At 39.3% G+C, this 22,407-nt stretch overlaps 7 protein-coding genes across 7 annotated transcripts in view; 2 read left to right on the top strand and 5 right to left on the bottom strand.

Annotated features, from left to right (window-relative positions):
* Positions 1–1,475, top strand: part of BATDEDRAFT_36999 (uncharacterized protein) — a 45,650-nt gene extending 44,175 nt beyond the window's left edge. Inside the window, exons 3-8 of the mRNA XM_006679527.1 lie at positions 238–329; positions 421–601; positions 691–792; positions 871–936; positions 1,010–1,165; positions 1,271–1,475. Coding sequence (XP_006679590.1) covers positions 238–329; positions 421–601; positions 691–792; positions 871–936; positions 1,010–1,165; positions 1,271–1,450 — 777 coding nt within the window. The 3' untranslated portion in view covers positions 1,451–1,475. The remainder of the gene's footprint in view (positions 1–237; positions 330–420; positions 602–690; positions 793–870; positions 937–1,009; positions 1,166–1,270) is intronic.
* Positions 1,476–1,484: 9 nt separating this feature from the next.
* BATDEDRAFT_89023 (uncharacterized protein) lies at positions 1,485–2,793 on the bottom strand (the record flags this gene model as incomplete). Its single annotated transcript, XM_006679560.1, has 3 exons — positions 1,485–2,255; positions 2,334–2,365; positions 2,512–2,793. The coding sequence occupies 3 exons, from the start codon at positions 2,791–2,793 to the stop codon at positions 1,565–1,567; spliced, it is 1,005 nt and encodes a 334-aa protein (XP_006679623.1). The 3' UTR covers positions 1,485–1,564.
* Positions 2,794–3,120: 327 nt separating this feature from the next.
* BATDEDRAFT_89369 (uncharacterized protein) lies at positions 3,121–5,679 on the bottom strand (the record flags this gene model as incomplete). The annotated part of the gene is made up of 7 exons (XM_006679559.1): positions 3,121–3,451; positions 3,529–3,644; positions 3,730–3,984; positions 4,066–4,175; positions 4,317–4,496; positions 4,771–5,062; positions 5,221–5,679. The coding sequence occupies 7 exons, from the start codon at positions 5,677–5,679 to the stop codon at positions 3,121–3,123; spliced, it is 1,743 nt and encodes a 580-aa protein (XP_006679622.1).
* Positions 5,680–6,163: 484 nt separating this feature from the next.
* On the bottom strand, positions 6,164–7,700 carry BATDEDRAFT_11983 (uncharacterized protein; the record flags this gene model as incomplete). The annotated part of the gene is made up of 3 exons (XM_006679293.1): positions 6,164–6,431; positions 6,514–6,596; positions 6,669–7,700. The coding sequence occupies 3 exons, from the start codon at positions 7,698–7,700 to the stop codon at positions 6,164–6,166; spliced, it is 1,383 nt and encodes a 460-aa protein (XP_006679356.1).
* Positions 7,701–10,064: 2,364 nt separating this feature from the next.
* On the bottom strand, positions 10,065–14,505 carry BATDEDRAFT_89368 (uncharacterized protein; the record flags this gene model as incomplete). Its single annotated transcript, XM_006679558.1, has 18 exons — positions 10,065–10,247; positions 10,317–10,493; positions 10,616–10,777; positions 10,872–11,060; positions 11,188–11,304; positions 11,391–12,011; positions 12,113–12,165; positions 12,257–12,572; positions 12,680–12,763; positions 12,829–12,875; positions 12,950–13,033; positions 13,114–13,192; positions 13,277–13,356; positions 13,433–13,563; positions 13,652–13,750; positions 13,823–13,843; positions 13,904–13,937; positions 14,355–14,505. The coding sequence occupies 18 exons, from the start codon at positions 14,503–14,505 to the stop codon at positions 10,065–10,067; spliced, it is 2,628 nt and encodes an 875-aa protein (XP_006679621.1).
* A 182-nt stretch (positions 14,506–14,687) lies between these two features.
* BATDEDRAFT_35179 (uncharacterized protein) lies at positions 14,688–17,723 on the bottom strand (the record flags this gene model as incomplete). Its single annotated transcript, XM_006679468.1, has 5 exons — positions 14,688–15,488; positions 15,562–16,314; positions 16,393–16,485; positions 16,936–17,013; positions 17,376–17,723. The coding sequence occupies 5 exons, from the start codon at positions 17,721–17,723 to the stop codon at positions 14,841–14,843; spliced, it is 1,920 nt and encodes a 639-aa protein (XP_006679531.1). The 3' UTR covers positions 14,688–14,840.
* Positions 17,724–21,944: 4,221 nt separating this feature from the next.
* Positions 21,945–22,407, top strand: BATDEDRAFT_36998 (uncharacterized protein). The gene has a single exon (XM_006679526.1). The coding sequence runs from the start codon at positions 21,958–21,960 to the stop codon at positions 22,297–22,299; it is 342 nt and encodes a 113-aa protein (XP_006679589.1). The 5' UTR covers positions 21,945–21,957; the 3' UTR covers positions 22,300–22,407.

Below are 22,407 nucleotides of genomic sequence, written 5' to 3'. Positions count from 1 at the left end.
ATGACATTCTGAATGATCATCGTATTGGGCTGTTGTGCTTGGAATAGCACTTGAGCATCGGATAAAGCTGTTTATGCATTCAATATTATACTGGTTCTAATAGTCATTTATATACAACAGGAATGAGTAGTATCGCACATTTGTGGGATTTGCAGGTAGCCATTTGTTGTTTAACCATATCCATTCATGTCCATTCATGTCCATTCATGTCAGTAGTCTCATACCTTTTTCAATTAGATTGAATACTTTTTACAGTTTCCAGAGTATTCTTTGTGTATATTTGATAACAGAGGATCTGGATTTTCATCATCACCAATTGGTAGATATACGTAAGCATTTCAACCTTTTGTTTAGTCATTTGCCGAGTCTTGGACTGCATGTCTTGTCAAATTTGAACCATCTTTTGTTTAATCTGGTTAGTACAAGCATGATGGCCAAGGACACGTTTGAGCTGATAAGACATTTAGGATGGCTGGATAGTGTTCATATTGTTGCGCTATCAATGGGTGGTATGATTGCACAAGAGCTGGCGCTAATGCTCGGGGATGCTGTCAAAAGTCTATGTTTGGTTAGCACGTATTGCAAACCTACAGGAATATTGGTCTGTTTTTTAATGGTCTGCATGATGATCAAACTTCAATCTGCTGCTTAATTGTAAACATGTTTGAAATATCTTTATTGGAACAATAGATTCAACCACCATCATTTAAAGAAATGCTGCAATTTATAACTCCTAAATATCCAACCTTGGAATCCTACGCCGAGATGACTGTCTGCATGCTCTTTCCAGAGGTAAAGTACTCTTGATTACCAAAACGTGTCTTCATTTTGGGAATAGTTATTAACCTGTATTGTATATTTTATCTCTAGACATGGCTAAACTCTCCGTGTATCAGAGATATCTCGCATGTAACCAATCGATCCTATGCTGTCAAGGTAATTCCAAAAAACTGTCGCTGTCTCGAAATTCAATGATGGCTCAGCTTATCATGTATTTCAACTACTCTAGTATTTTTTGGACCGATTGGCAGTTACTGGATTTCAGACAGCAGTAGGTCGCACTGCTCAACATGCAGCCGTTCTTTCACATTTCTTTGACGAGAGATTGTCACAACTCAGTAAACACACCTATCCAATCTTGGTCATGGCAGGCGACCAAGATCAGGTCAGTTATCACTTTTTTGATGTGCTGCTTTGGACATTTGAAGTCGGTTTAAATGTATATATAGTGATGCTGTGAAGAGAGAAAATGACGTGGTACTCTTTGTAGATTGTACGACAGCCTACCAGCTCTGAATACCTTGCTGAACGACTCAATGCGCGTATGAAGATCTATTTTGGAGGTGGTCATGCGTTGAGACTACAAGACCCTGAATGGCATAATAAGCATGTACATGAAAATATCAAGCTTGGAATCAAAGCACAGATTGATGAATCTACCAATAGATAATAAACTGGCTCCAAAAGTTTAAACCAGTACGTTTCAATGGTAATCAAAAGGCTATTCAATTACTGCAAAACTTGAGCATAAATGTAGTCAATCAGTTTGAATCAAATGTGAATATCACATATTAGAAAGCATATTTCCATCAGCTGCAGGGTGGTCCGCATCTACATACGATACAATTGGACGTCTTGTAGGAGGAGTGATAGCGCCACGATTACGATTGGCATGTCCATGACGATTTTTGCGACTTCCAGTACCAAGTGCAGCCTCTGTCACGTCTGTATCCATATCAACATCTGTCATGCTCATCTCCGTATCCGCATGATAAAAAGCACCATGCCGCTTTTTCTGGCCAGACTGTCTGTAGCCATCAGTCTTTTGTGTATCCAGATCTATCTTGTCAGCACGCCAATCGCCTTCAGCACGGTTTGGTCTGCGATCATATCGTGCATCTTGCTTGCTTTTCAGTCCCTTGGTAGCCAAAGTACTCGATCCCTTTTGGCCCAATCTATCATCCAAAGACTTTCCAAGTCTTTGAAACACTGATGGTTTACCCAACCGATCAATGATATCTGTATTGCCTTTCTCGCCTCTACCCATTTCACCAGATCCGAGCCTTCCAGAAAAAGATTTACCCGAGTCGGTCAATTCAAGTTGAAGTGGAAGACCATCAAGCTCTCGCTTGTGGTATTCATCTACTGCACTTTGAGCAGCTTCAGAGGATGTAAACACCAACGTAGCTATTCCTTCAGATCTGCCAGATGTATCATATTTGATTTTAGCAGATAATAATTGACCTTGATCCATTCTATACCATTAAAGTAGTGTTAATGGGTTGAATTACTCTATCAGAGATTATAAACTTGAACTGATACTATTGACATACCCAAAAAGCTCTTCCAAATCTTGAACAGAGACCTAGAATCAAGAATAGATTGCATGTTGAACATCAAGCCAATAGTATAACTGGATGTAAGCTCATAGCCAGGATAGTGCCTGTAGATGCAAACAAGTGGTTTTATCCATAAAACCCAACATCAGCCAAGACAACTTGATCAACTTACACCCCAGTGAAGGTTGGATACAAGCACAGTATGTTTTCTAGAATCCAAATGACGACTGCCACTGTAAGATGCATCCTGCCTTAATCCAGTACCTTTCCCTCCATCATCCTTGGAGAACCTATCATGCTGCCATTGGCTGTCCATATCTGCATCATTCTTTTTATTGCCAAAACGGCCATCCATGCCTCGACGGGATGGACGGTCGTATGGCTTTGTCCTGCCAACTTGTGAAGTCATACCACCAAGTCTACGACCAGTAGTGAGAGTGTCTGGCAAAGTCATGAATGTCAAACTAGAAGATTCCAAGTCAAGAACTGAAGCATTCAAATCAGCAATTATCTGGATTTCAATCCAAAACCATTTCATTCATCCGACATTCTACATGAACAGATTCAGATATTTACCAATTCAATAATTTGATGTACAAATGAAACACTCCAACTCATCAATCGTGTTTTATTAGTTTAGAAATCTGATTGTCTATTGCAATGACAGCAGATAGCATGATATCGGAGCATGAATGTGTTCAATGCAATTCCAGCAACACGACTCGAGTGAATACGATTGTAACGCATTCACTGTTTGGATTGAAATGACATCAATCCACAATCAATACTTGATGCACTCAGGAAGAATCTTGCGAGCAGAAAGAATGGCTGATTGGTTAGCGCAAACTCGTTGATTCGCACCATCACTAAGCGTTTTAGCTTTTTCTGTTTCCCCTTTTTGGCTTGCTACAAATGATAGTAGTGTCATACAGCACACAAGAAGTGGTTCAGAATGAGCACGCTTTGATAATGCTAATGCAGTAGATGCCATTTTTTCAGCTTGTTCTGGCTCTGAAAGCTGAAAAAGACTAGCAAGCATAACTAGACACACTACTCGATGATGTAAAGACATGGTTGTTCCAGCAAGCTTGAACGATTCAAGAATGTGTTGTCTATTAAAATAGTGCGTGTCATTTACAAGTACGCTTAGTAATATGCAACGATATAAAAACATGCCAAATCAACCTACTTTGCTTGCTGTGTATTTCCTATATTGGCTTTTAGACATCCTTGCAACAGGCTCGCAAACGCTCGCGTTTTAAAAGATGCTTCGTTTGGAATCAGTACATTGACAATTTCTCGAGGCTAATCAGTCATGTAAATTGATGTTTAGCATTCAGACAGGACGATTGGTCTTTGCACATAATATATTCAAGAATAAATCATTTACATTGGCAGAATAGCTCATGATATACCGATGAAAAGGCGTCAACCAACCGAGTTGTGCAAGAACAAGGTTTTGTGTCAATGTAGATTTTTCAATCTGATTCTGATGGCAGTTTTCAATTTGAGAAAATAGAATACTAGAAGGTGTATTCAATTCTAGAGCTTGAAGCAGCTGAGCCCATCCAAATTTCAAATGGTACTCGTTATTTCCTACCAAGATGTCGCTTCGCGTACACCATTGCATTCCTGTATTCAGCAACTACAAAATTATAAAATGAGCACTTTCAACTATTGTTGTATCTTGGAGTTGTAAAAAACGTAATACAATTGGTCCAAATACCTCGCATGCTTCACTATAGCCAGATCTCATAATATATACTTGAGATAGCTGTGTAATAAACACAACCTTGATGTTACCAATCTCGCTATTAGTCTTGGCATCGTACGCACCTAAAAACACAATTTCGATCAGTGTCAAGCATATACAAATCTTGGCAAAGTTTACTTGCACTAACCATATGCGACTAAATCAGAATAAGATGGGTTAGTGTATTCGACAGTATTGTATAGTGTATAAAAGTATGCTACTACCATTTGCAAGACGTAATCCTTCTGTAAGAAATGCTTTTGCTTTGAAATTATCATCCGGCTTATGTGCAATTCCAGACAGTAAATATGCCAACAGCTGCAATTGCTTAAATCCAGTTGTATCGATCTGCTCAACAAGAGCATGCATTGAAGCCAATAGATTGATGGCTTCTTTGTGATTTCCTGAACGCAGATTTAAAATAATCACAGCCATTTGTTTCAAAAGAAACAATGAGTTGATAGACTGTAATGACACACTTGCTGGCGTGTCTAAAGATTGGAGTCGAGTCAACACTTGTTCAAACTCATTTATACTCGATTGAACTGATTTTACACTGCCTGCTAATAATTTGATTTTAATTTGTGATGCAACAAGTCGAGCCTATATTCACAGCCATATATGGTTGGGTTAATAGAGATCAAGAAAGGTTGAATAGAAACGGTTTTTGGTATATACTCGAAATGTTTAATGCATCCAATCTTGCCATTGTTTCAATATCGTTGATAGATTTAGCCTGTACGATTGCCTTTTGAACAGTATTCAGATAGGCACCCCATTCTTTTTGTGATTCGTGCAAATTAAGCCTACGAGCCACAAAATAAAAATACCAAGAGTATAGCTTTAGTTCAATGGACTTTTCTGTAGCTTGTTTAAATATTTGTATAGAATATTTCTGGTTCTTTCTGGCTTCGCTTATTGTGAGTCTCAAATCCAGTATTTGAAAATAAATGTGATGCGAGTTGGTCAGCTATAAGCGAGATAAAATAATGTCAATATCGACTATTGTCTATAAACAGCATTCAATCATAAAGAACTTACTTTTTCAGCCAATAGAATCTTTGGAATCAGACACGTTAGTTAATGCTGAATCGTTGTAGTGCTCATGATCATTTAGTAAATAATTACCGATTTAATAAGATGTTGCTCAACCACTTGATCGCTCTTGGTAAACAGCCACAATACCTGAGCCAGTCCGAGTCTTGCTTGAGCTTCAATAGTAGGAGATACTCTGTTCCATGTAGTCATGGCAGTAGAAGGAACTGTTGCGTGTCCAGAAGCGGATGAAGTCGTTTGTCCGGACAGCATTGAAGGAGAGAGTAATGCTTCATAGCATCTGATTGAAGCAGCAGCATTCATCTGGGAGTGCTGTAGAGTAGCATCCGTACCACTGACTAACAGTGATTTGTAATTAGATAGCTGTTGTTGAGCAGTGATGGATAAACGGTCAGCCATTTGTAGCAAAGCGATGGATAAATGCTGTGGATGGAGTGTAGTGATGGGCACATTGATAGCAGCAGTAGAAACCCGAGTATCCAGTTTGACAGCAACAGTATCACTACTTGATGTTTCCATTGATGCTTCCATTGTTTATAATTGAAGATTTAATGAAAGTGAACAAAATAATTGTTATTTTCGAGTAAACCAAAATGGTTCGCACTCGGACAGCACTTCAAACTCGAGATTTGTTCGCAGTCAAATCGCACAATTGATTTAGTTTGCGTACGAACATCATCGATGAGTTGCGTGCTCGAGCAAACAATAAACAGCAAGAAAACCCTGCGAAATTGCTCATTCAGACAGCAGTCTTGTCCAAATGCATTTTATTCTCAAACACTGAATGAAATGGTCACAATAACACTTTTCCTTTCATATACTGCCAACCCGATCGTGCAAGACCACGCAATTAAATTATGTAGTGCAGCTCATTAGTAATGAAAATGTTTTTACTAGCCAATGTTCTTGTTTTCATACTTTTTGGCTCTAGCCGTAATGGTCAACCTTTTAATTTTATGAATTCATCAAAACTCCACTTCAATCTATGCTATAGAATCATGCTTTCCTGTTCATTTTACACATCAATTCCAAACTTGTATACTATGCCATTCTCTTTTAAATCCTTCCATTTGCTACGATTCTCTGCTACAAAATCTCTCAGATTCTGAACTTTATCTCCTAGTAATCCATGCAGACAATCAAAGGCTGGACACACTACAAAGTTGTAAAAGTCAAGTTGCATCCGTGGGATTTCACTCATTTTGCTACGATCCATTAATTCTCCTGATAGACGCAATCCCAATCGCCTTTCTTCGTCGCCTTGTTGAAAAAACTCTTCGTATCTATTAAAACATCAACAATACAGATATTAAATTCTACTCGACTCGTTCATGCCAAACTGTTGTTCAAATTGAATCTACTTACACTGAATTCGCGGTTTCTCTAGATGATTTCCATGGCTTATACATTGAGCTCAAGTCACAGCATGTCATAATAATACTTCGCAACTAAAATAGTTTATATGGTTTGCCATGATTAATCTTAGAATCTACCCGATTAAAACAAAAATGTGCACTTACTAATTCTCGGTGCTCAATAATATCTTTATCAAACTCCTTGGTTGCAATAATTGCATTCACTTTACCACGATTGGAAAAAAACACTCCCAAATCAGTAGCTAGGATCGAATGCTCAATCACTTTTAATGCCTTTTGATATTCGACTGAATTCAGATGCTGGAGAATATTAACTCCACTTCCTTGACTTAGAATGGTCATTGCATGATTGAAATGATGTCGTTCCATTGTAGAAGTCGAATAAAAGTTGGCCAGTTCGGTATGTGCTTGTTTTTGAAACATATTGTTTGTACCACGATGATCTATATCATGGTTTAAGCAAGCTACAAACATGGCATATTGCTCTATATGGTCCAAAACCCCATCTAGTACACCATTGACTACAAATGAGTAAAACGCGTGGGTGACGCTCACTGCATGTGTGAAATTGTGGTACGCTACAGGTCGATAGTTTTTACGTACAGTCAAAATATAGTTGATCATTTTTTCATCAGGAAGCTTGTATGTTGTGCCATAAGACAAATCAATAAACATTTGATACACAATTGCCACAAGGGATTCATCTGCATGTGGAAATGTGTGTGGATCAAACGTGCACATTCGCAAGTCATCAACAGGAACAAATTTGGTGGAAATCACCTCGCGTACAACTTGCGATTCTTCTTCTCGGATAGTCGAATGAAAAGACATGATCTCCATCGTAACTGCTAGTCGTAGTCTTTGAGTTTCTATCTCTTCTAAAAGCATTGTTTTATGTAATGCCAATCCACAAAATACGGCAAACGAGCTAAACATGGTTTCATCCACTTCGGTGAATACAGTGACCTCGGTTGATCCTGGACTTAACTTGTTGACGAGGTTAGCCACTCCAACGATATTTCCATTCGGACCCATGACAGGAACACTCAATATACTGTGAGTATGATAATTGGTTTTGATGTCAATGTCTGGACTAAATCGACTATCCGCGTAGGCATCTTTAAGATTAATCAGTTTTCCTGTTGTGGCAACATAGCCTGCTATTCCCTTGTCCATTGGCACAACAATATTTCTTTCAATGTCATTGTCAAATACCGAGGAATGCATCTATAGTTGTTTCAAACGAGATTAGCAAGTCACACATCAATATTTATACAAACCAATACACATTCACTGCTTCACTCTTTAAAAACAGTCAACGTTCAAATCATTTGCAATCAAAATTTACCGTTCGTTTGTCCTGATCGACAATAAAAAAAGATGCCTTGTCAGCACTCATGAGCTGTTTTGCCATACAAATTATTTTTTGAATCAGCATTTTGGTATCATCTTCGACATATAAAGTACTGGCAAGTTGTAGCAGCATTTTTCCTTTTTCAGTTTCCAATTGTGCTTTTTCGTAAAGCACATTGTTGCGCTTGGCCATTTTGTCTGCTTCGATTTGAGCATCCTTTGAAATTTGATATTGTTTGGCATTTTTAATGGCAATACCGACCAAAACCAATAAATTTTTAAACAACTGTGTATCATTATCTGTGAATACCTCGTGCTGTCGATTATCCAAAGATGATGTAGATGGGTTTCTCGGTAATGATGATAAAGTATTTGAATTATAGGACTGGTGGTTTTCATGAGGAGATGAAGGATTACACGATCGAGAATCTGTTCCAGTTGATGTCATGATTGTTGAAGATATGGCAGATTTTTGAAATGTTTGATCTGCTAGTAAAGACGAGGGTGAGTTTATGTGAATCTTGCTGCTGTGATCACCATTACCTACCACGGAATGCGTAGATCCAATCTTGTTGACAAGACTGGCAACACCAACCAGTTCGGGTTGCCCATCCTCACCCACTGGTCCAAATATAGGCAAACATAAAATTGATTCGGTTTTAAATCCAGTTTGCTTATCGACTGCTGGATTGAATCTGGGATCGGCGTATGCATCGCTGATATTAAGTCCCTGACGAGTTTGAGCAACGTATCCTGCTACGCCTATACCAGCTGGAATACGAATACCAGGATTAGGTTTATGATGTCGAGATGCTTCTTCAGCAAAACACCTAGTACGCTTTGCTGATTCAACATCCTCCACGATCAAAGCGGAATTATAGGTTTGCATTACAACACAATGTCGGGTCAATGGCCAATGAGGGCCATTTGTCAAGATACTATTGCGATACTGATGAGCATGATTTTGACAAAGATTAGAGTCACTGTTTGTAGCTGGAATAGCGTGAGGTACAGATCCTGTACTGAGATTAGATGTTTGCATACCACGAGCCAATATGTCTGGCTCAGTTACATTGGGACTACTGCTGGTGGCATGTGTGCCCATCGTGTTGCCTGGACAACTTGTTCGAATACCATCCTCCTCGTTGTTATGCTCTCGGCTACCCACATCAAACGCGACAGTATACAACTCGTTGGTTTTTTTATCCAGTAAAAACAGTGAGCATCGCTCTGCATTAATTATATTTCCAATTATCCCCAATACGCTTTCAATCACAGTCTCCAAGTCCAGTGACGAGTATACAATCTTGGCTATATCAAATATAAGCTCGTGTGTTTGAAGTATCGAGGAATCAAGTGACATCTCGGGTGGTAGATAGGGAGTCGATGGCAAAGTATTTGCATCTTGAGCAGTCTTGTTTGTATAGGATGTAAGAATAGATTTGGCCTGGTCAGGATGCGTTTCAAGCCATTTACGTACAGCCCATTCATCAAACTTCATGCTCGAACCTGTATCAATTGACTCTATACAGTCGTGGGTCTCGGGATCACTTGCAAGATAATTAAACTGGGTCTACTGGTAAATAATAGTACAAAATTCTATAAACAGTTGTCGTGTTGCTTTTTTGTAGAGAAATTGCTTAGTTTTTCAATACTTGATTTTTCTAGCATGTGGAGATATCAAAGCACAGACTGGCGTTGTCGATGCTGAATAGACTTTACCTCCAGCGGTATCTATTCGTATACACTACAAATAAAATTCAGTTGTGGATACTTGTTCTAGATAGAATCTTGTGTGTAGCCATTGCATTTGACTTGCACTACCAATTGGTTTACTGCCATAGATTCAGCTAGACTTGGATGGAGAATTCAAAACAACCCAAACCACGCAGACTATTGAGAAATTGTCATTGATTGCTTGGTAAATAAAAGCAAACATTCAGTATATGGATCTGCTGAATAATAGGTTTACATATTGCTTGCAAGACTATATCTCGACTACAGCGCGATAAAAAAGCTATATAAGTGTTTATTCACAAATCCAGGTAAACAATCCATTGGCCAGAATTACAATGCTGATTGGCATAAACATGGAGATATTTTCCAAGAGTACACAACATAAATATAGTGTGGTGTTGGCTAATCCAGCTATTCAAATCAGAATGATGAAAGTGGAAATGGATGGGATTACTCGGCTGGCTTACTTCTGAGAATAGCTAAACGACGTTGATCAATAACATGTTTTGGAAGTTTAGGAGCAACTGTGCTTAACAATGGAACTGAGGTGGTATTGGATAAAGCATCACATGAGGGTTCCTTTTCTTTGCTCCCAGATAAGAATGACAAAAAGCCTGAAAGTGACGCAGAAGGCTATCCAAATCAAATTGGATTAGATCTATCATGATATTTATATATCAACAAGTCAATGACAAGATTTACCTGATCAGTCTGTTTCAAAATATATTCGCCATTATCCTCGGGTACAAAACTCGGCTTCGTAGTATCAGTATTGATTTTGCGTTTCTTGTCAGCACCATCAAGATTTAACCCGGTTTTCTCAGCAACGTCAGGTTTTTCAATAGACTTTGCTTTGCGTTTTGGATGTTCAGCAAGCGGCTTAACGGCCAATTCATTCGTGTTCAACATTTTCCATCAAAAGCATTAGATGTAACAATCAAAGGTAATATTGCGCTATATCTCAATACACAGCTAGTATTTCAAGTTTAATCAATGCTCACCTTTTCAAGAGCAAGTGATGGCTGTTTTGCTTCACTGAGCTCACTTAGTGGTTGACGTGTCTTGCGTCGAGGTCGTTTGGGTATTGGAGAGATTTCCTTGATGGCGTCTCCATCCTCCGAAACGATAAAACTGGCAGATCCCTCGTCGTTTCTTTCAGGAATCTTATCAAATACACGTATTTCCAATCAGATGAAAGTGAGCATTGGATTTATGCAAAGCCACGCAATAGTAGACATGTATAAGTTTTAAACTTACCGAATCAATACTCGTATCCAAAGTTTCATCATACTCCTTGGTTCTAGAACTATCCTTTTGCTTGGCAGATGTTTTGGAGGAATTGTTTTTGGGTTTCACAGATTTGACTATGGGTTTTGAAGCAGTTTTTTTCGCAGTGGGGTTTATCTTGTCTGCTGCTTGCTTTTTGGTAGTTGCTAGTGTAGTCTCCTTTACATATACCACAAAACAATCCATGTCAGCTTTTAAGCCCAGTATACTACAGCACATGACATAGCGTAGCTACTACAGATACATAGGCATGATCACAAGCATCAAGTATAAATATAATACCAACCTGGGTTGCAGCCAACGCCATCAAAGTCTTTGTCTGTTCTTGCAATTCAAGTCGTTCGCGAGCAAACGTATCCTTGATAAAATCAAGATTTTCCTTCAACGCAACCTCAATTGCCATCTAAATTTAAAGTATACAAATGAATTATTCAAGTACAACAATGCAAATCAATCACCAATTTAGCATAGACCAACACAATATCGTACGCTATGGATTTCTTTTTCGGGAGCTTTGGCTGACTGTTTGGCCATTATTTCCACAGCTTGCGTAGATTCTTGCAACCTTTTTTCTACTTGTGCTTTGGACTCTTTCAATTCTTTTACATCAAGACATAGTTGGTTGCGTTCAGCCATCCAATCCTCACGCTCCTTGTCAAGGGTTTTTGTTGTTTCGTTGTGTTTGATCAGCAACTCGGATTGAATACGTTCAGCATCGGTAATACTCAATTGGTGCTTTTGATTCAAACACAACAGTTCATGTTCCAAATCTTGACACTTTTGCAATAGCTTTTCGTGTGACTCTTTGGATTCTGTCACAATCTCCTCAAGGCGTGTTTTTTCTTTGGCATACTTTTCTTCGAGCTCTTTGGCAAAGACCAATTTTGCTTCGAGTTGACTACGGGTCTGCTCAATGTCAGTCATTAGCTTGGCGTTGTTGTCTATGTAGATCTGAGATTGGCGCTGAATGTCAGCATAGTCGACTTCAACCAGTTGTAGTTTTTGAGATGATGTCAAAAGCTGCTTGTGTAGTTTAGCCGTATCCTTATTCAACTCCTTCATTTTATTCTCAGCGCCTGTCAATTTTTCCTCGAGTGCGAGATTGGTTTCCTAAAAGTCCAGATTGACAAATCATTATAAACATAATTAAGGTTTCAAATATTGGCTGTCATGTAGAAACATCAAGTAGATTCAACCGTACAACCAATTACCTCTGTTCCTACCAACACCCGTTCAATGTTTTCCATGGTATGACGAAAATTCACTTGATTTGATCCAGCAAAACATCAAGCAACAAATTAGACGACAAGACTACGGGTTAACTCGAATGGGTCACCTAAATGTGCAGGGGTTACCTTTTTGAATTGTTTCACGACGAACGTGCTCTTTTTCTGCCATCATGTCAACGTCGTGGGTTGTATGAGCTGCATGAAGTTGTAAAGCTAAAGTTTTTGCAGCATTTTTTTCACATAAAATGTGCTCCGCCATATCAAGCATAATATCGTCGACTGCTTGGTCAGATTCATCCATTTTGGCCTTCAGCACCATCATGTCATTGCTGGAAACTTGAGCGAGATCAACAAGGCATTGACCAAAGAAACTGGCTTTACTTTCCAAAGCCAATATACGTGCTTCGAGTTCTAGTACATCACCACTTACTTTGTTTACAGACTATAAAATACAAACGACACAAAACATTGAACATAAAAATCAATTCATACAATCATGTTGAACGAGGCAGGATTAAACACATAAACTATTTAAATAGTGAAATTTACAGTGGTGTTACGAAGTTTGCGCATCAGATCATAAAACTCGAGGCAGGGTTGAACATCACTTGGTACGCACGATGAATCGGCCACCTAACAAAAAACAATCAATTATACTTGCAACTTGATTGAAATCATATTCTCAGCAAGAGTCTTACATCTGCAGTAAGGATGTACAGCGAAGTGGCAGATCCACCAAACAATTCTAGTATGACATGTATTTAAAATAAGTCGATGCAGCCAGAATTAAAAAAAGTTGAAAACAAATGTAGGATGTACCAGAAGCAAGTTGAGTAAATATTGATTTGTTGAATGGGAGTTCTCCAGCAGCACCGGGAGTGACCAGCATACTAGTCAAATCACCTATTTACAGCATCATATATGTCAAATTAATTTGATACAGCGCATAACCATGCATTTGAGCGGTAAACAATTTTACTCACGAATGGTAGAAATGTTGTATGGAATGGTCAAGGAACTACGATCAGGTAAATCCCGGTAACTTGGAGTTCCAAGATCAGCCTATATTATTGAATAGTAGAAATATTGATTTCAAACTCGAAAAACGCATTACTTTAACCCCAAACTCAAGAGTGACAAACTTACAAGAATGAGCTGACCAATAAATTTGCCAGAGTAGCAAAGTAGATCCAATTTGATTGAAATAATGAATGGTAATGAACACCCTAAAGTTGACATGAAGTTTAGATGAATTAAACGTGGCATGGCATTGCAGACACACTTTTAAAAATCATAATTTACCTTTTTTGACTCTACCAAGAGCTTCCGTACTATCTACACTATGGTAATGATCATCAATCTTCAAGTTTTCTGACTTGATGGTACTTTCATGAAACATATCCATGCACTTGGTATCAGTGAATCCAATGAATCTAATGATTTCATCAAAATAGCAAACATCAGTATATAAAACTCTAGTCAAGTGAAGCTGATGCATATAGATGATTAAAAACGACTTACGCCATAGTGATTTTAAAGTCTTTAACACTATTTCCAAGTTTCTTTATACTATTCAAGCTATTAAAAAGTCTTTGAATGGCCTCGACATGAATTGCTGTTCTGAAAACAATCAATCCGTAAAAATGAAGATTAAAACCTGGATGATTTATCAATCAAAAAATGTAAACGTACCTAGAAACAGGAGTAGATCGACTACCAGGAGAGTCAAATATTAGTTATTGCATGTAGTATGGATGAATTCACAAGTCTTACCCAATCTTGGCAGTAACGATTGCACTGCAGCCACCTAAACCCAATGCAACATTATAGTTTTATTTAAAACAGTTTAATCATCAACACATACACATGGTGGATAGAATAGTAGTGCAAGCTCTACATGCCATGAAGAATGCGCTTGACAAGACCATCTAGATCCACACCATGACAGATCGTGTCGGGAGTGACAGTCGAACCTTTGAAACAATAATCTATATAATATTTTTTGCTAATAGTAAAAATAAGTGCCAGTTCCGATAATAACACACACTCACAACCATTACCTGGAGTTGCTAGCAAAAGGGTCTTTGACGAATTTAGAGATTTGTCAGTTGAATTGAGAATCAAATATCTGAATCTACTCATGAATTGCTATGTTGAGATGACACAGTAGAACTGGCTTACTCGACCACTTTATGGAGTGTTCAAAACAGCCATCTAAACTCACCCGTCAACATCAAGTAGTGAGAGTTGTCCGTATTGGTCACTGAAATTCCTCTGTGATCCCCATATAAATGAATTGCAACTCTGGCAGGAGTCAGTTGTACAGGATAATGATTATTACTTCCAACAAGGTTCATTCCAGTGTCCGTTTCCATTATGTCAAGGCTGAATGGTTTGCTATAAACTGTTTAGTCCTGAAGAGAAAATTGCCGACTTTCAAGAATGCGAAACGCAAACTGTTTTCATGAAAATAACGAAACCGATAATCGAGTTGTATTCTTGTGCGTTATCAAGACTTTTTGTAGTTGAAAAAAAACACTTTAAAATAAATAGAATTGGTGCAGCACATTAGACTTTAATTCAAATCAAGATTGTTGCAGAATTATCAATACAGCAAACCATCGGATCAAAGATCCAAAAAGCATCACATATTGTAAAGATGGGCTTGAATCAAATCAGTTTTTAGAATAGCTCGGGTGTTTAAAAATGTCTATTCGCTCTCAAGGAAAAAGTAGTTTCCACTTAGTTTCTGCTCCTTGTCCTTGACAGAATCATGCTTGTTGATGCGTGGTCGGAAATTCGTTGGGTCTCTACGGAATGTGATTTCCAAAGCTTTCAAAAAGGTATTCATACCAGTGAGAAGGGATTCGGGTCGATTGGCACGGGCACAAATACTGGGTGTACCGTCGTATACAATCACACGATCAGCCAAGTAGGTGGCCATGATAAAGTCATGCTCTACTATAAACGCAGTCTTTTTGGAATGGAAAATGAATTTTTTGATCACTTTGGCAGCAATAATACGTTGTTCGGAATCAAGGTAGGCAGAAGGTTCGTCAATAAGATAGATGTCAGCTGGAGTACCGAGAACAAGAACAATGGCAACACGTTGCAGTTCACCACCAGAGAGTGTCTTGACCTGTTGGTCAATAATATTTTCAATCTGAAGAGGTTTGACCACATCGCTTTGGAATTGAGGATGCATGAACATGCCCTTGATTTTTTTAAGGAAAAGTATGCGAACTGTGCCTTCAAAGCTGGGACTGATCTTTTGGGGCTTGTGACTGACATTGAGTTCTGGAACTTGTTCATCGCCATCAGCCGCAAGTATACCAGCAAGCAATCGAATAAATGTGGTCTTGTACACACGAGTTGTAAAAGCAAATCAATTAGAAAACGGTGCTATGGAGTTGACATAGTATTCAGCTTACCTTTCCAGTTCCGTTTTGACCCAACATGACAATGATTTCAGAATCGGTAAACTCGCCTGCATCCACAGTGAGCGAAAAATTACCAAGAACTTTTTTCATGGCAGGATACTGGTACCGTCTAAATTTCTCATTCTCGTATTTGTCATCAGCGGTTTCGGCAATTTTAAAAGTAAGTGATTCGTCACGGAAACGAAGATTTTCTGTGGGAACCATACCATCAAGGAAGATGTTGATGCCTTCACGAACACTGAATGGAAGAGTAACAACGCCATATGCACTGGGCATGCCATAAAGTACACAGATGAAATCCGAAAGATAATCTAGAACAGACAAATCGTGCTCAACACAAATAACATACGAGGTAGGACCAAGCATAGATCGGATGACACGAGCAGCATTCAAACGTTGCTTCACATCGAGGTAAGAGGAAGGTTCATCAAACATATAAATGTCTGCGCGCTGAACAGCAGTCAGGGCAATAGTAAAACGCTGAAGTTCTCCTCCAGAGAGGTTTTCAATGTTTCGGTCAAGCACATCTTCCAAATCAAGCTGTTCGATAAGATATGCCTTGTTTTCACGACTGCGCTTGGCCTCGAGCAGTTTGTCAACTTGACCCTTGATGGCTTTTGGAATATTATCAACATACTGAGGTTTGATGAGTGCTTTAAGGTTATCTTCAAGAATTTTGGTAAAGTAGTTTTGCAATTCAGACCCACGAAAATGTTTGAGAATTTCTTCCCAATCTGGAGGATTCTATCAATAATACGTAGATTGAAATCAAAGTTTAGTAAGCCATGCTTGGTAGATGCAAGCTCAGTTTACAATACGTACACTAAAACGACCTAGATTAGGTTTGAGTTTTCCGGCAAGAATTTTGAGAGCAGTAGATTTTCCAATACCGTTAGTTCCAACAAGACCGAGAACCTGACCAGGTCTTGGAACAGGAAGACGATGCAATTTGAATGAGTTTGCAGAGTAGCGATGAGTAGTGTCACGTTCTAAGTTGGTAGGCAAGTTGATAATATTGATGGCCTCGAAAGGACACTTTTTAACACAGATACCGCATCCAATACAGAGTTCTTCAGAAATAGCAGCAATTTTGGAAGTAGATTCAACTTCGATACAAAGTTTTCCTAATAATAAAACAGGACAGATCAGCCCAGTGTATTAGCTGAATGATGACAGAGTTCCAAACGAGTTCTACAATTGGTTCCCAAGCCTCTGAAATGAACACAGACTAGTGTGTGAATCAAACAGTAGCAATCGCACAAGTAGATATTTTCTACTTCAAACAATTGAATTCAAGGCTAAAGCCGTAGATTGATACTTGAGTCATGAAATCCAATGACTAGATAGGAATTGACAGTTTCTTACCCATTCGAACCACAGGACAAGATTTTTTGCATTCCTGGCGACACTTTTTGGGCTTGCATTTGTCACTACTAACAATGGCTATTCACAAGAGTAAAGATTAGTACAAGAACATCAATTCAGAGTAAAGGGTCGAACAATAAGACAGGATTAAGGTTAGGGTAAGTCAAAGGAACACACCAATACGAGTGAGTCTATCAGACATGACTGGTGTAAATGATTGAGCAAGTACGACGATTCAAGCGTATAGCAGCAGAATAACAGCTGCAAAGGTCAGTGTGTTTTGGCAGATAAAGAAAAGAAATTTTGTAAAGCCAAAGAACAAAAACGGATTTGTATTACACTCGAGTGCAAGATTTTATTCGATTCAAAATGAATTGAATTCAATCGTAATTTATAAATTCAATTTATATTAAATATCCAATCCAGCATTTGTCTAGCACCATGTCAATGTTTACCCACGGATGAATCTTGAGAAATAGTTCAGTAATGTCCTTGCCTGCACCACGCATCAACTGAGCTGAACCACCAGGATGGAACGACACATATGGTGTAACATTATACACTTTTCCTCGAAAGGACATCCACATGTCTGTCTTGGATTTATGTAAAGCCAAATCTTCTTTTGTGAATCGTTGTAGTTGAGTAATACCTGCACGCATATCTGTATTGGACGACTTTAATCGTGCCCAATCTAATGGAGAATAACCTGGAAGAAGTCCGACTTTTCGACGGATTCCGGGACCAGTAGAGAGTGAAGCTCTTTGCGGACCACCAATCATAGGAAACATTTCATTATTGCGTTGAATGAGTTGAATGGATTCAGTTGATGATTGAACTGGTCGAGTGATGGAATGAGTTGAAGTTGTACTTGGTATTTTAAAAGTATCGGATTTTGTGTTGGTATCGGACAATGGTAAAGAGAGTTGAAGCATATCAGACTCGAGTGCATTTATACTGTTTTCAGATGTATTAGAATCATTCAAGAGTATCTTTGGTATTGAATTATTCATTAAAATAATGGTTTTATAATAATCTTCACGTCAACCCACTTGGCGATTGTTTTGGAATAAAAAGGATTAAAATATCTTTGTATTAGAAATTGACTCCATCAATCAAAAAAAACTATTATATGATGCACACAATCAGATTATTCTTATTGAATGATCTTTAGATTCATTTTAATTTAGATATTGGATTTGATTATTAACCAAACTGTAGTTTAATATCAGATACGCTCCAATTCAAGAGAATATTGAGAATATAACAGAACATTAATGTTGGAGTTTAAAAAGTGTAAACTATTAGAGTTGAAATGACAATTTGAGAATGATTACAAGAGATTGACAGTTGATTAGTCGACTTTATCCCGAGTTATTATTTTACGTGAATACGACAGTTAGTGGTAAGAATTCTTACAGAATTCTAATAGATTGACAAGTTGAAGCTTCACGAAACTAAAAAGTTTTGAACAGTAAATCACTGGTGACGGACTTGAGAGTGTCTTGAAGGACATACTCATGCAGCAACAGCAACAGCAACAACTCCAGCAACAGCAACTGCAGATGAAACAACATCAATTGCAACTGGCCTTTCAGCAGCAACTGCTGAACCAGTCCTCGCCCCAGCCTTCTCCTGGCCGCGTCCAGAATGGAATGCCAGCAGTGAGTGCATTGGGACCATCTCAACAGCAGCAACTGCAGATGCAGCATTTACAGCTACTGCAGCAACACATGCAACAGCAGATGCTTCTGCAAGGCTCTTCTGCAGCGACTCCTGGCTTTTCCCTGCGTTCTCCTGCCATGTCAAACAACTTGGCTTCTGGCCTGTCTGGCTTCCAGACTCTTACTGGAGTGTCTGGCTTAACTGCTACTACAAATGGCTCTGCTGCAACCACTAACTCTACTTTGTCTATAACCAATCCATTGGTCGACACTTCTGGATCTGTCAACTCCACCACTGTCAATCCCACTTCTCAACCTGCTTCCACTCTGTTCAATCCTGCTCTACTACAGTCCTCTGTTCTAGGCAATCAGCAAGGGTTAGCCATCGCTGCTAAAAATAATCCTCTTAATAGTTCTTCATTCATCGCTACTTCAAATCCAAACGATACGTCCACTACTGCTGCAATGACCGCGACGCAGCAGAATATGGACATCACTAACCTTCAACAGATCAGTATGCAGCTTCAAGCTCTTCTTTTCAGTCATCAGCAGCATGCTGCTGCTACCGGTCTTCCTATGCAACTCACTGCTGGTCAGCAACAACTGTATAAACAGTACTTGACACTACAGAAACGAGTTCAACAAGCTGCGATCGCTCAAGGTCAGCTACAGCAACTCTCTCCACTTCAACAGTCGAGTACATCGCAATTGCAATCTGGTTCAACTTTCTTAAACCAACAGCAGCATCAGCAAGCTCTACTTCAGCTACAGTTGCAACAGCAACAGATTCAACTTCAACAAAATGCTATCCTTGGAACCGCCAATGCTACTACCAATCAACAGCTATCTCTTCTTGGTCAGGTTTCATCCGCTCCCTCTCTTCTTTCAAATGGTCAACTCTCAAATCCTGGCTCTCCCATGATTCGCTCAAATGCTGCACACTTGCATAACCCTGCACTGGGTATCGCTGGAAGAAACAGCTCTGTTAATCAAAAACAATTCGTACGTATCTTGTCCAATTTACTTTTTACACTTTTTACTAATTCATTTCTGTCCTGTCCTGTCATGTTATGCATTGATTTCATGTGGTTTGGAAATACATTGGCTATGGTCTTAGCTTCAATTACAACATCAGCACCAGATTCAACTACAACAGCAACAACAGGCTCATCAACTAGCCCAACAGCAGCTAGCTGCACAAAATGTACTTTCATCAGCAACCAACTTTCCTTCAGTAACACAAGCTACACAACAAAATATAGCAATGTATATGCAGCAATTACGTCAGATTGAGGAAGGTTTAGGAAAAGCAGATATGGACAACCCGACAAGGGAAAAACTGATGGCATTTAAAAGTAATTTAGAAAAAGAGATTTTCAATTGGCGAAGACAATTAGCTTCTGGTGCAGCCGTTAGTGTGTCAACCTCGACTGCTTCTGGCGTTTCAACAGGCTCTATACAACCTGTAATGGTCAATGGCTCTGCTGCTTTGAATGCATCCACCTCCAGAGGCCAAACCAATGCTTCTACTGTAGCAACTGGATCTCCTCAATATCGATCAGGTACTAAATTGTTTATGTTCAGATACTCCGTTTATAATTTGGTCGAGATCCAGTCATCTTGGTTTAAATGTGTTTTTGTTGAGCTAACCCACTTGAAACACGTTGGATGATAGATAATGCAAGTGTATTGTTGCCCGGAACATCCAATGGCCCACCAAAAGGATCGCCACTATTCCCAATTGCTCCTCAGCAATCCACTCGCATTTTTTCTCCACAACCTTTGCATGGCTTAATAGATACCCTTTCCATGGGTGCGTCCACTGCCCTATCTACTTCAACCTCGTCCATGAATGTGTTTCAACAATCGGGAAACATGCATCACTCGACAGCATTGACTACTGCACCCTTGATGGCTCTGTTTCGACCTGGTATAGACGATGGAATAACATCCTCTGCTCTACCGTATGGGCGTCATAAAGATCACTTTTTGGATACAATGTGTCGACATCGACAGCAAACAAACGTGTTTATCCCTGCTCTAGGTCGAAAAAGAAAACGCCAACTCCATGCCTTGGTTTCGCAAATTGATCCGGAATACAAACTCGATATGGAAATGAGACAAGTAAGTCCACGTATCTAAAACAAGATGCATTTCCGATATGGTATAGACTAACCAGATGATGTAGTTTATTCTTCGTATCGCCGACAATTTTATTGAAAAGGTGGCATATAGAGCGTGTAAAGCCGCCAAGCATAGAGTATCGACCTGTATGGATGTTCAAGATGTACAACTTGAGCTTGGTGAGTTTTATTTTGAATGTATGAGGTGTAGAGTGACATGGGTGTTAAGGGTACATTTAGACGATAATGTATGTTTAATCCCATGGTGTGTTTTATTGGTTTAATCAGAATGGAATTGGAATTTACGGATACCTGGATATACGACTGAAAGCTATAGTGGTAATGGGCGACCCTTTCGTAAAATTGGGTCTACCAATGCTCATCAGGCTCGTGTAGCTCAAATTCAACGGGCAAAGCGAGAACATCAGCACAACTTGATCATGAGAATGATTGCAGCCAACAAAGAGGGTGAAGAAGCCGTAGTCAAAGAAGCAGAAATTGCAGCTGAAAAACAGCGAATTGTTGAAGCAAAGCAAGCTGCAGAGGAAGCAAAGATCAAACTGGAGGAAACCACAAAAGACGCGGTCAAAGAAGAAACGATCCAACAAGAATCTTGTACAACAACTGACGAACCACATTCCATGAATCATACCAAACCGAGTCAATCAGATTCTGATGATGTGGCCATTCCTCCTTGTACACACTCTAAACTTGATCATTCTACTTTCAATGCAGATTCAGTCATGACAGCAGCAATTGAAGACACTCAAATAACTGATGCCGTATCACTTGATGTTGTTCCACCGACACCAGCTGTTGAGGATATGACACATATTGCGAATGGTGTAGCTTTGAACAATGCGCTCACCACCAATAGATTGGATAGTCACGGTGATGCTGTTTATACAACTGATTCTAAAGATATATCGCCTATAGATGCCGACACCCTTGAGTCTGCTATTGAAAAACCTGCAAGTGATGCATGCACCCATCAGACAACCGATGTGATACTTTGTACTGATGGAGACGTGACTATAGATGCTGCAATGGATATCAAGATGACGTTGCCTACGAACGATGAATCTTGTATGGGTACTATTATAGGCGATGTTGCCAACAGTGGTAGCTGTAACAGCAGCCTGAGTCATAACGGCAGCTATATAGATGTGCGTGTATCTGATCCTAGTATGACTGAATCTACTGCGATGAATGTGGAGGGCGAAGATGACGAATTTGATATGGATGAGCAGGTTGTAGATACGGTCATCCAAAGCTGTGACAATTCAAATGTTGATAGTGATTCACAATGCCAAGCCGATCAAGATTTGGGAGACAAGGAGTCAGAAGGCGATCAAGACGCTGAAGTGGATGACGAAATGGAAGTAGGCGTTTATGTCGATGGTGAAAGTGACGATGCACCAACCGGCTATTTCGAAACGGTTGGTGCAGACAACAACGAGACAGATTTTGCCGACGAACACGACACGCCAGACAATGACGAAGATGGTGAGGTTGACGAGGTTGAGGAAGATTTGCTCGACGAAGAGGGCGAAGTAGAAGCAGAGGATGATGAAGAGTAGACTCTATCAAAGGTTGAGTTTAAATCTTCGTTTATGGATAGTGTTGGAGTTGTTCTCCATTGTCTTTATTTCTCTATTTGTGTAAATACAATAAAGGTAGTTTATTTC

This window comes from Batrachochytrium dendrobatidis (assembly GCF_000203795.2).
Source record: "Batrachochytrium dendrobatidis JAM81 unplaced genomic scaffold BATDEscaffold_7, whole genome shotgun sequence".
NCBI classification, from domain to species: Eukaryota; Fungi; Chytridiomycota; class Chytridiomycetes; order Rhizophydiales; genus Batrachochytrium; species Batrachochytrium dendrobatidis.
This window is presented reverse-complemented; position numbering and strand designations above follow the sequence as displayed.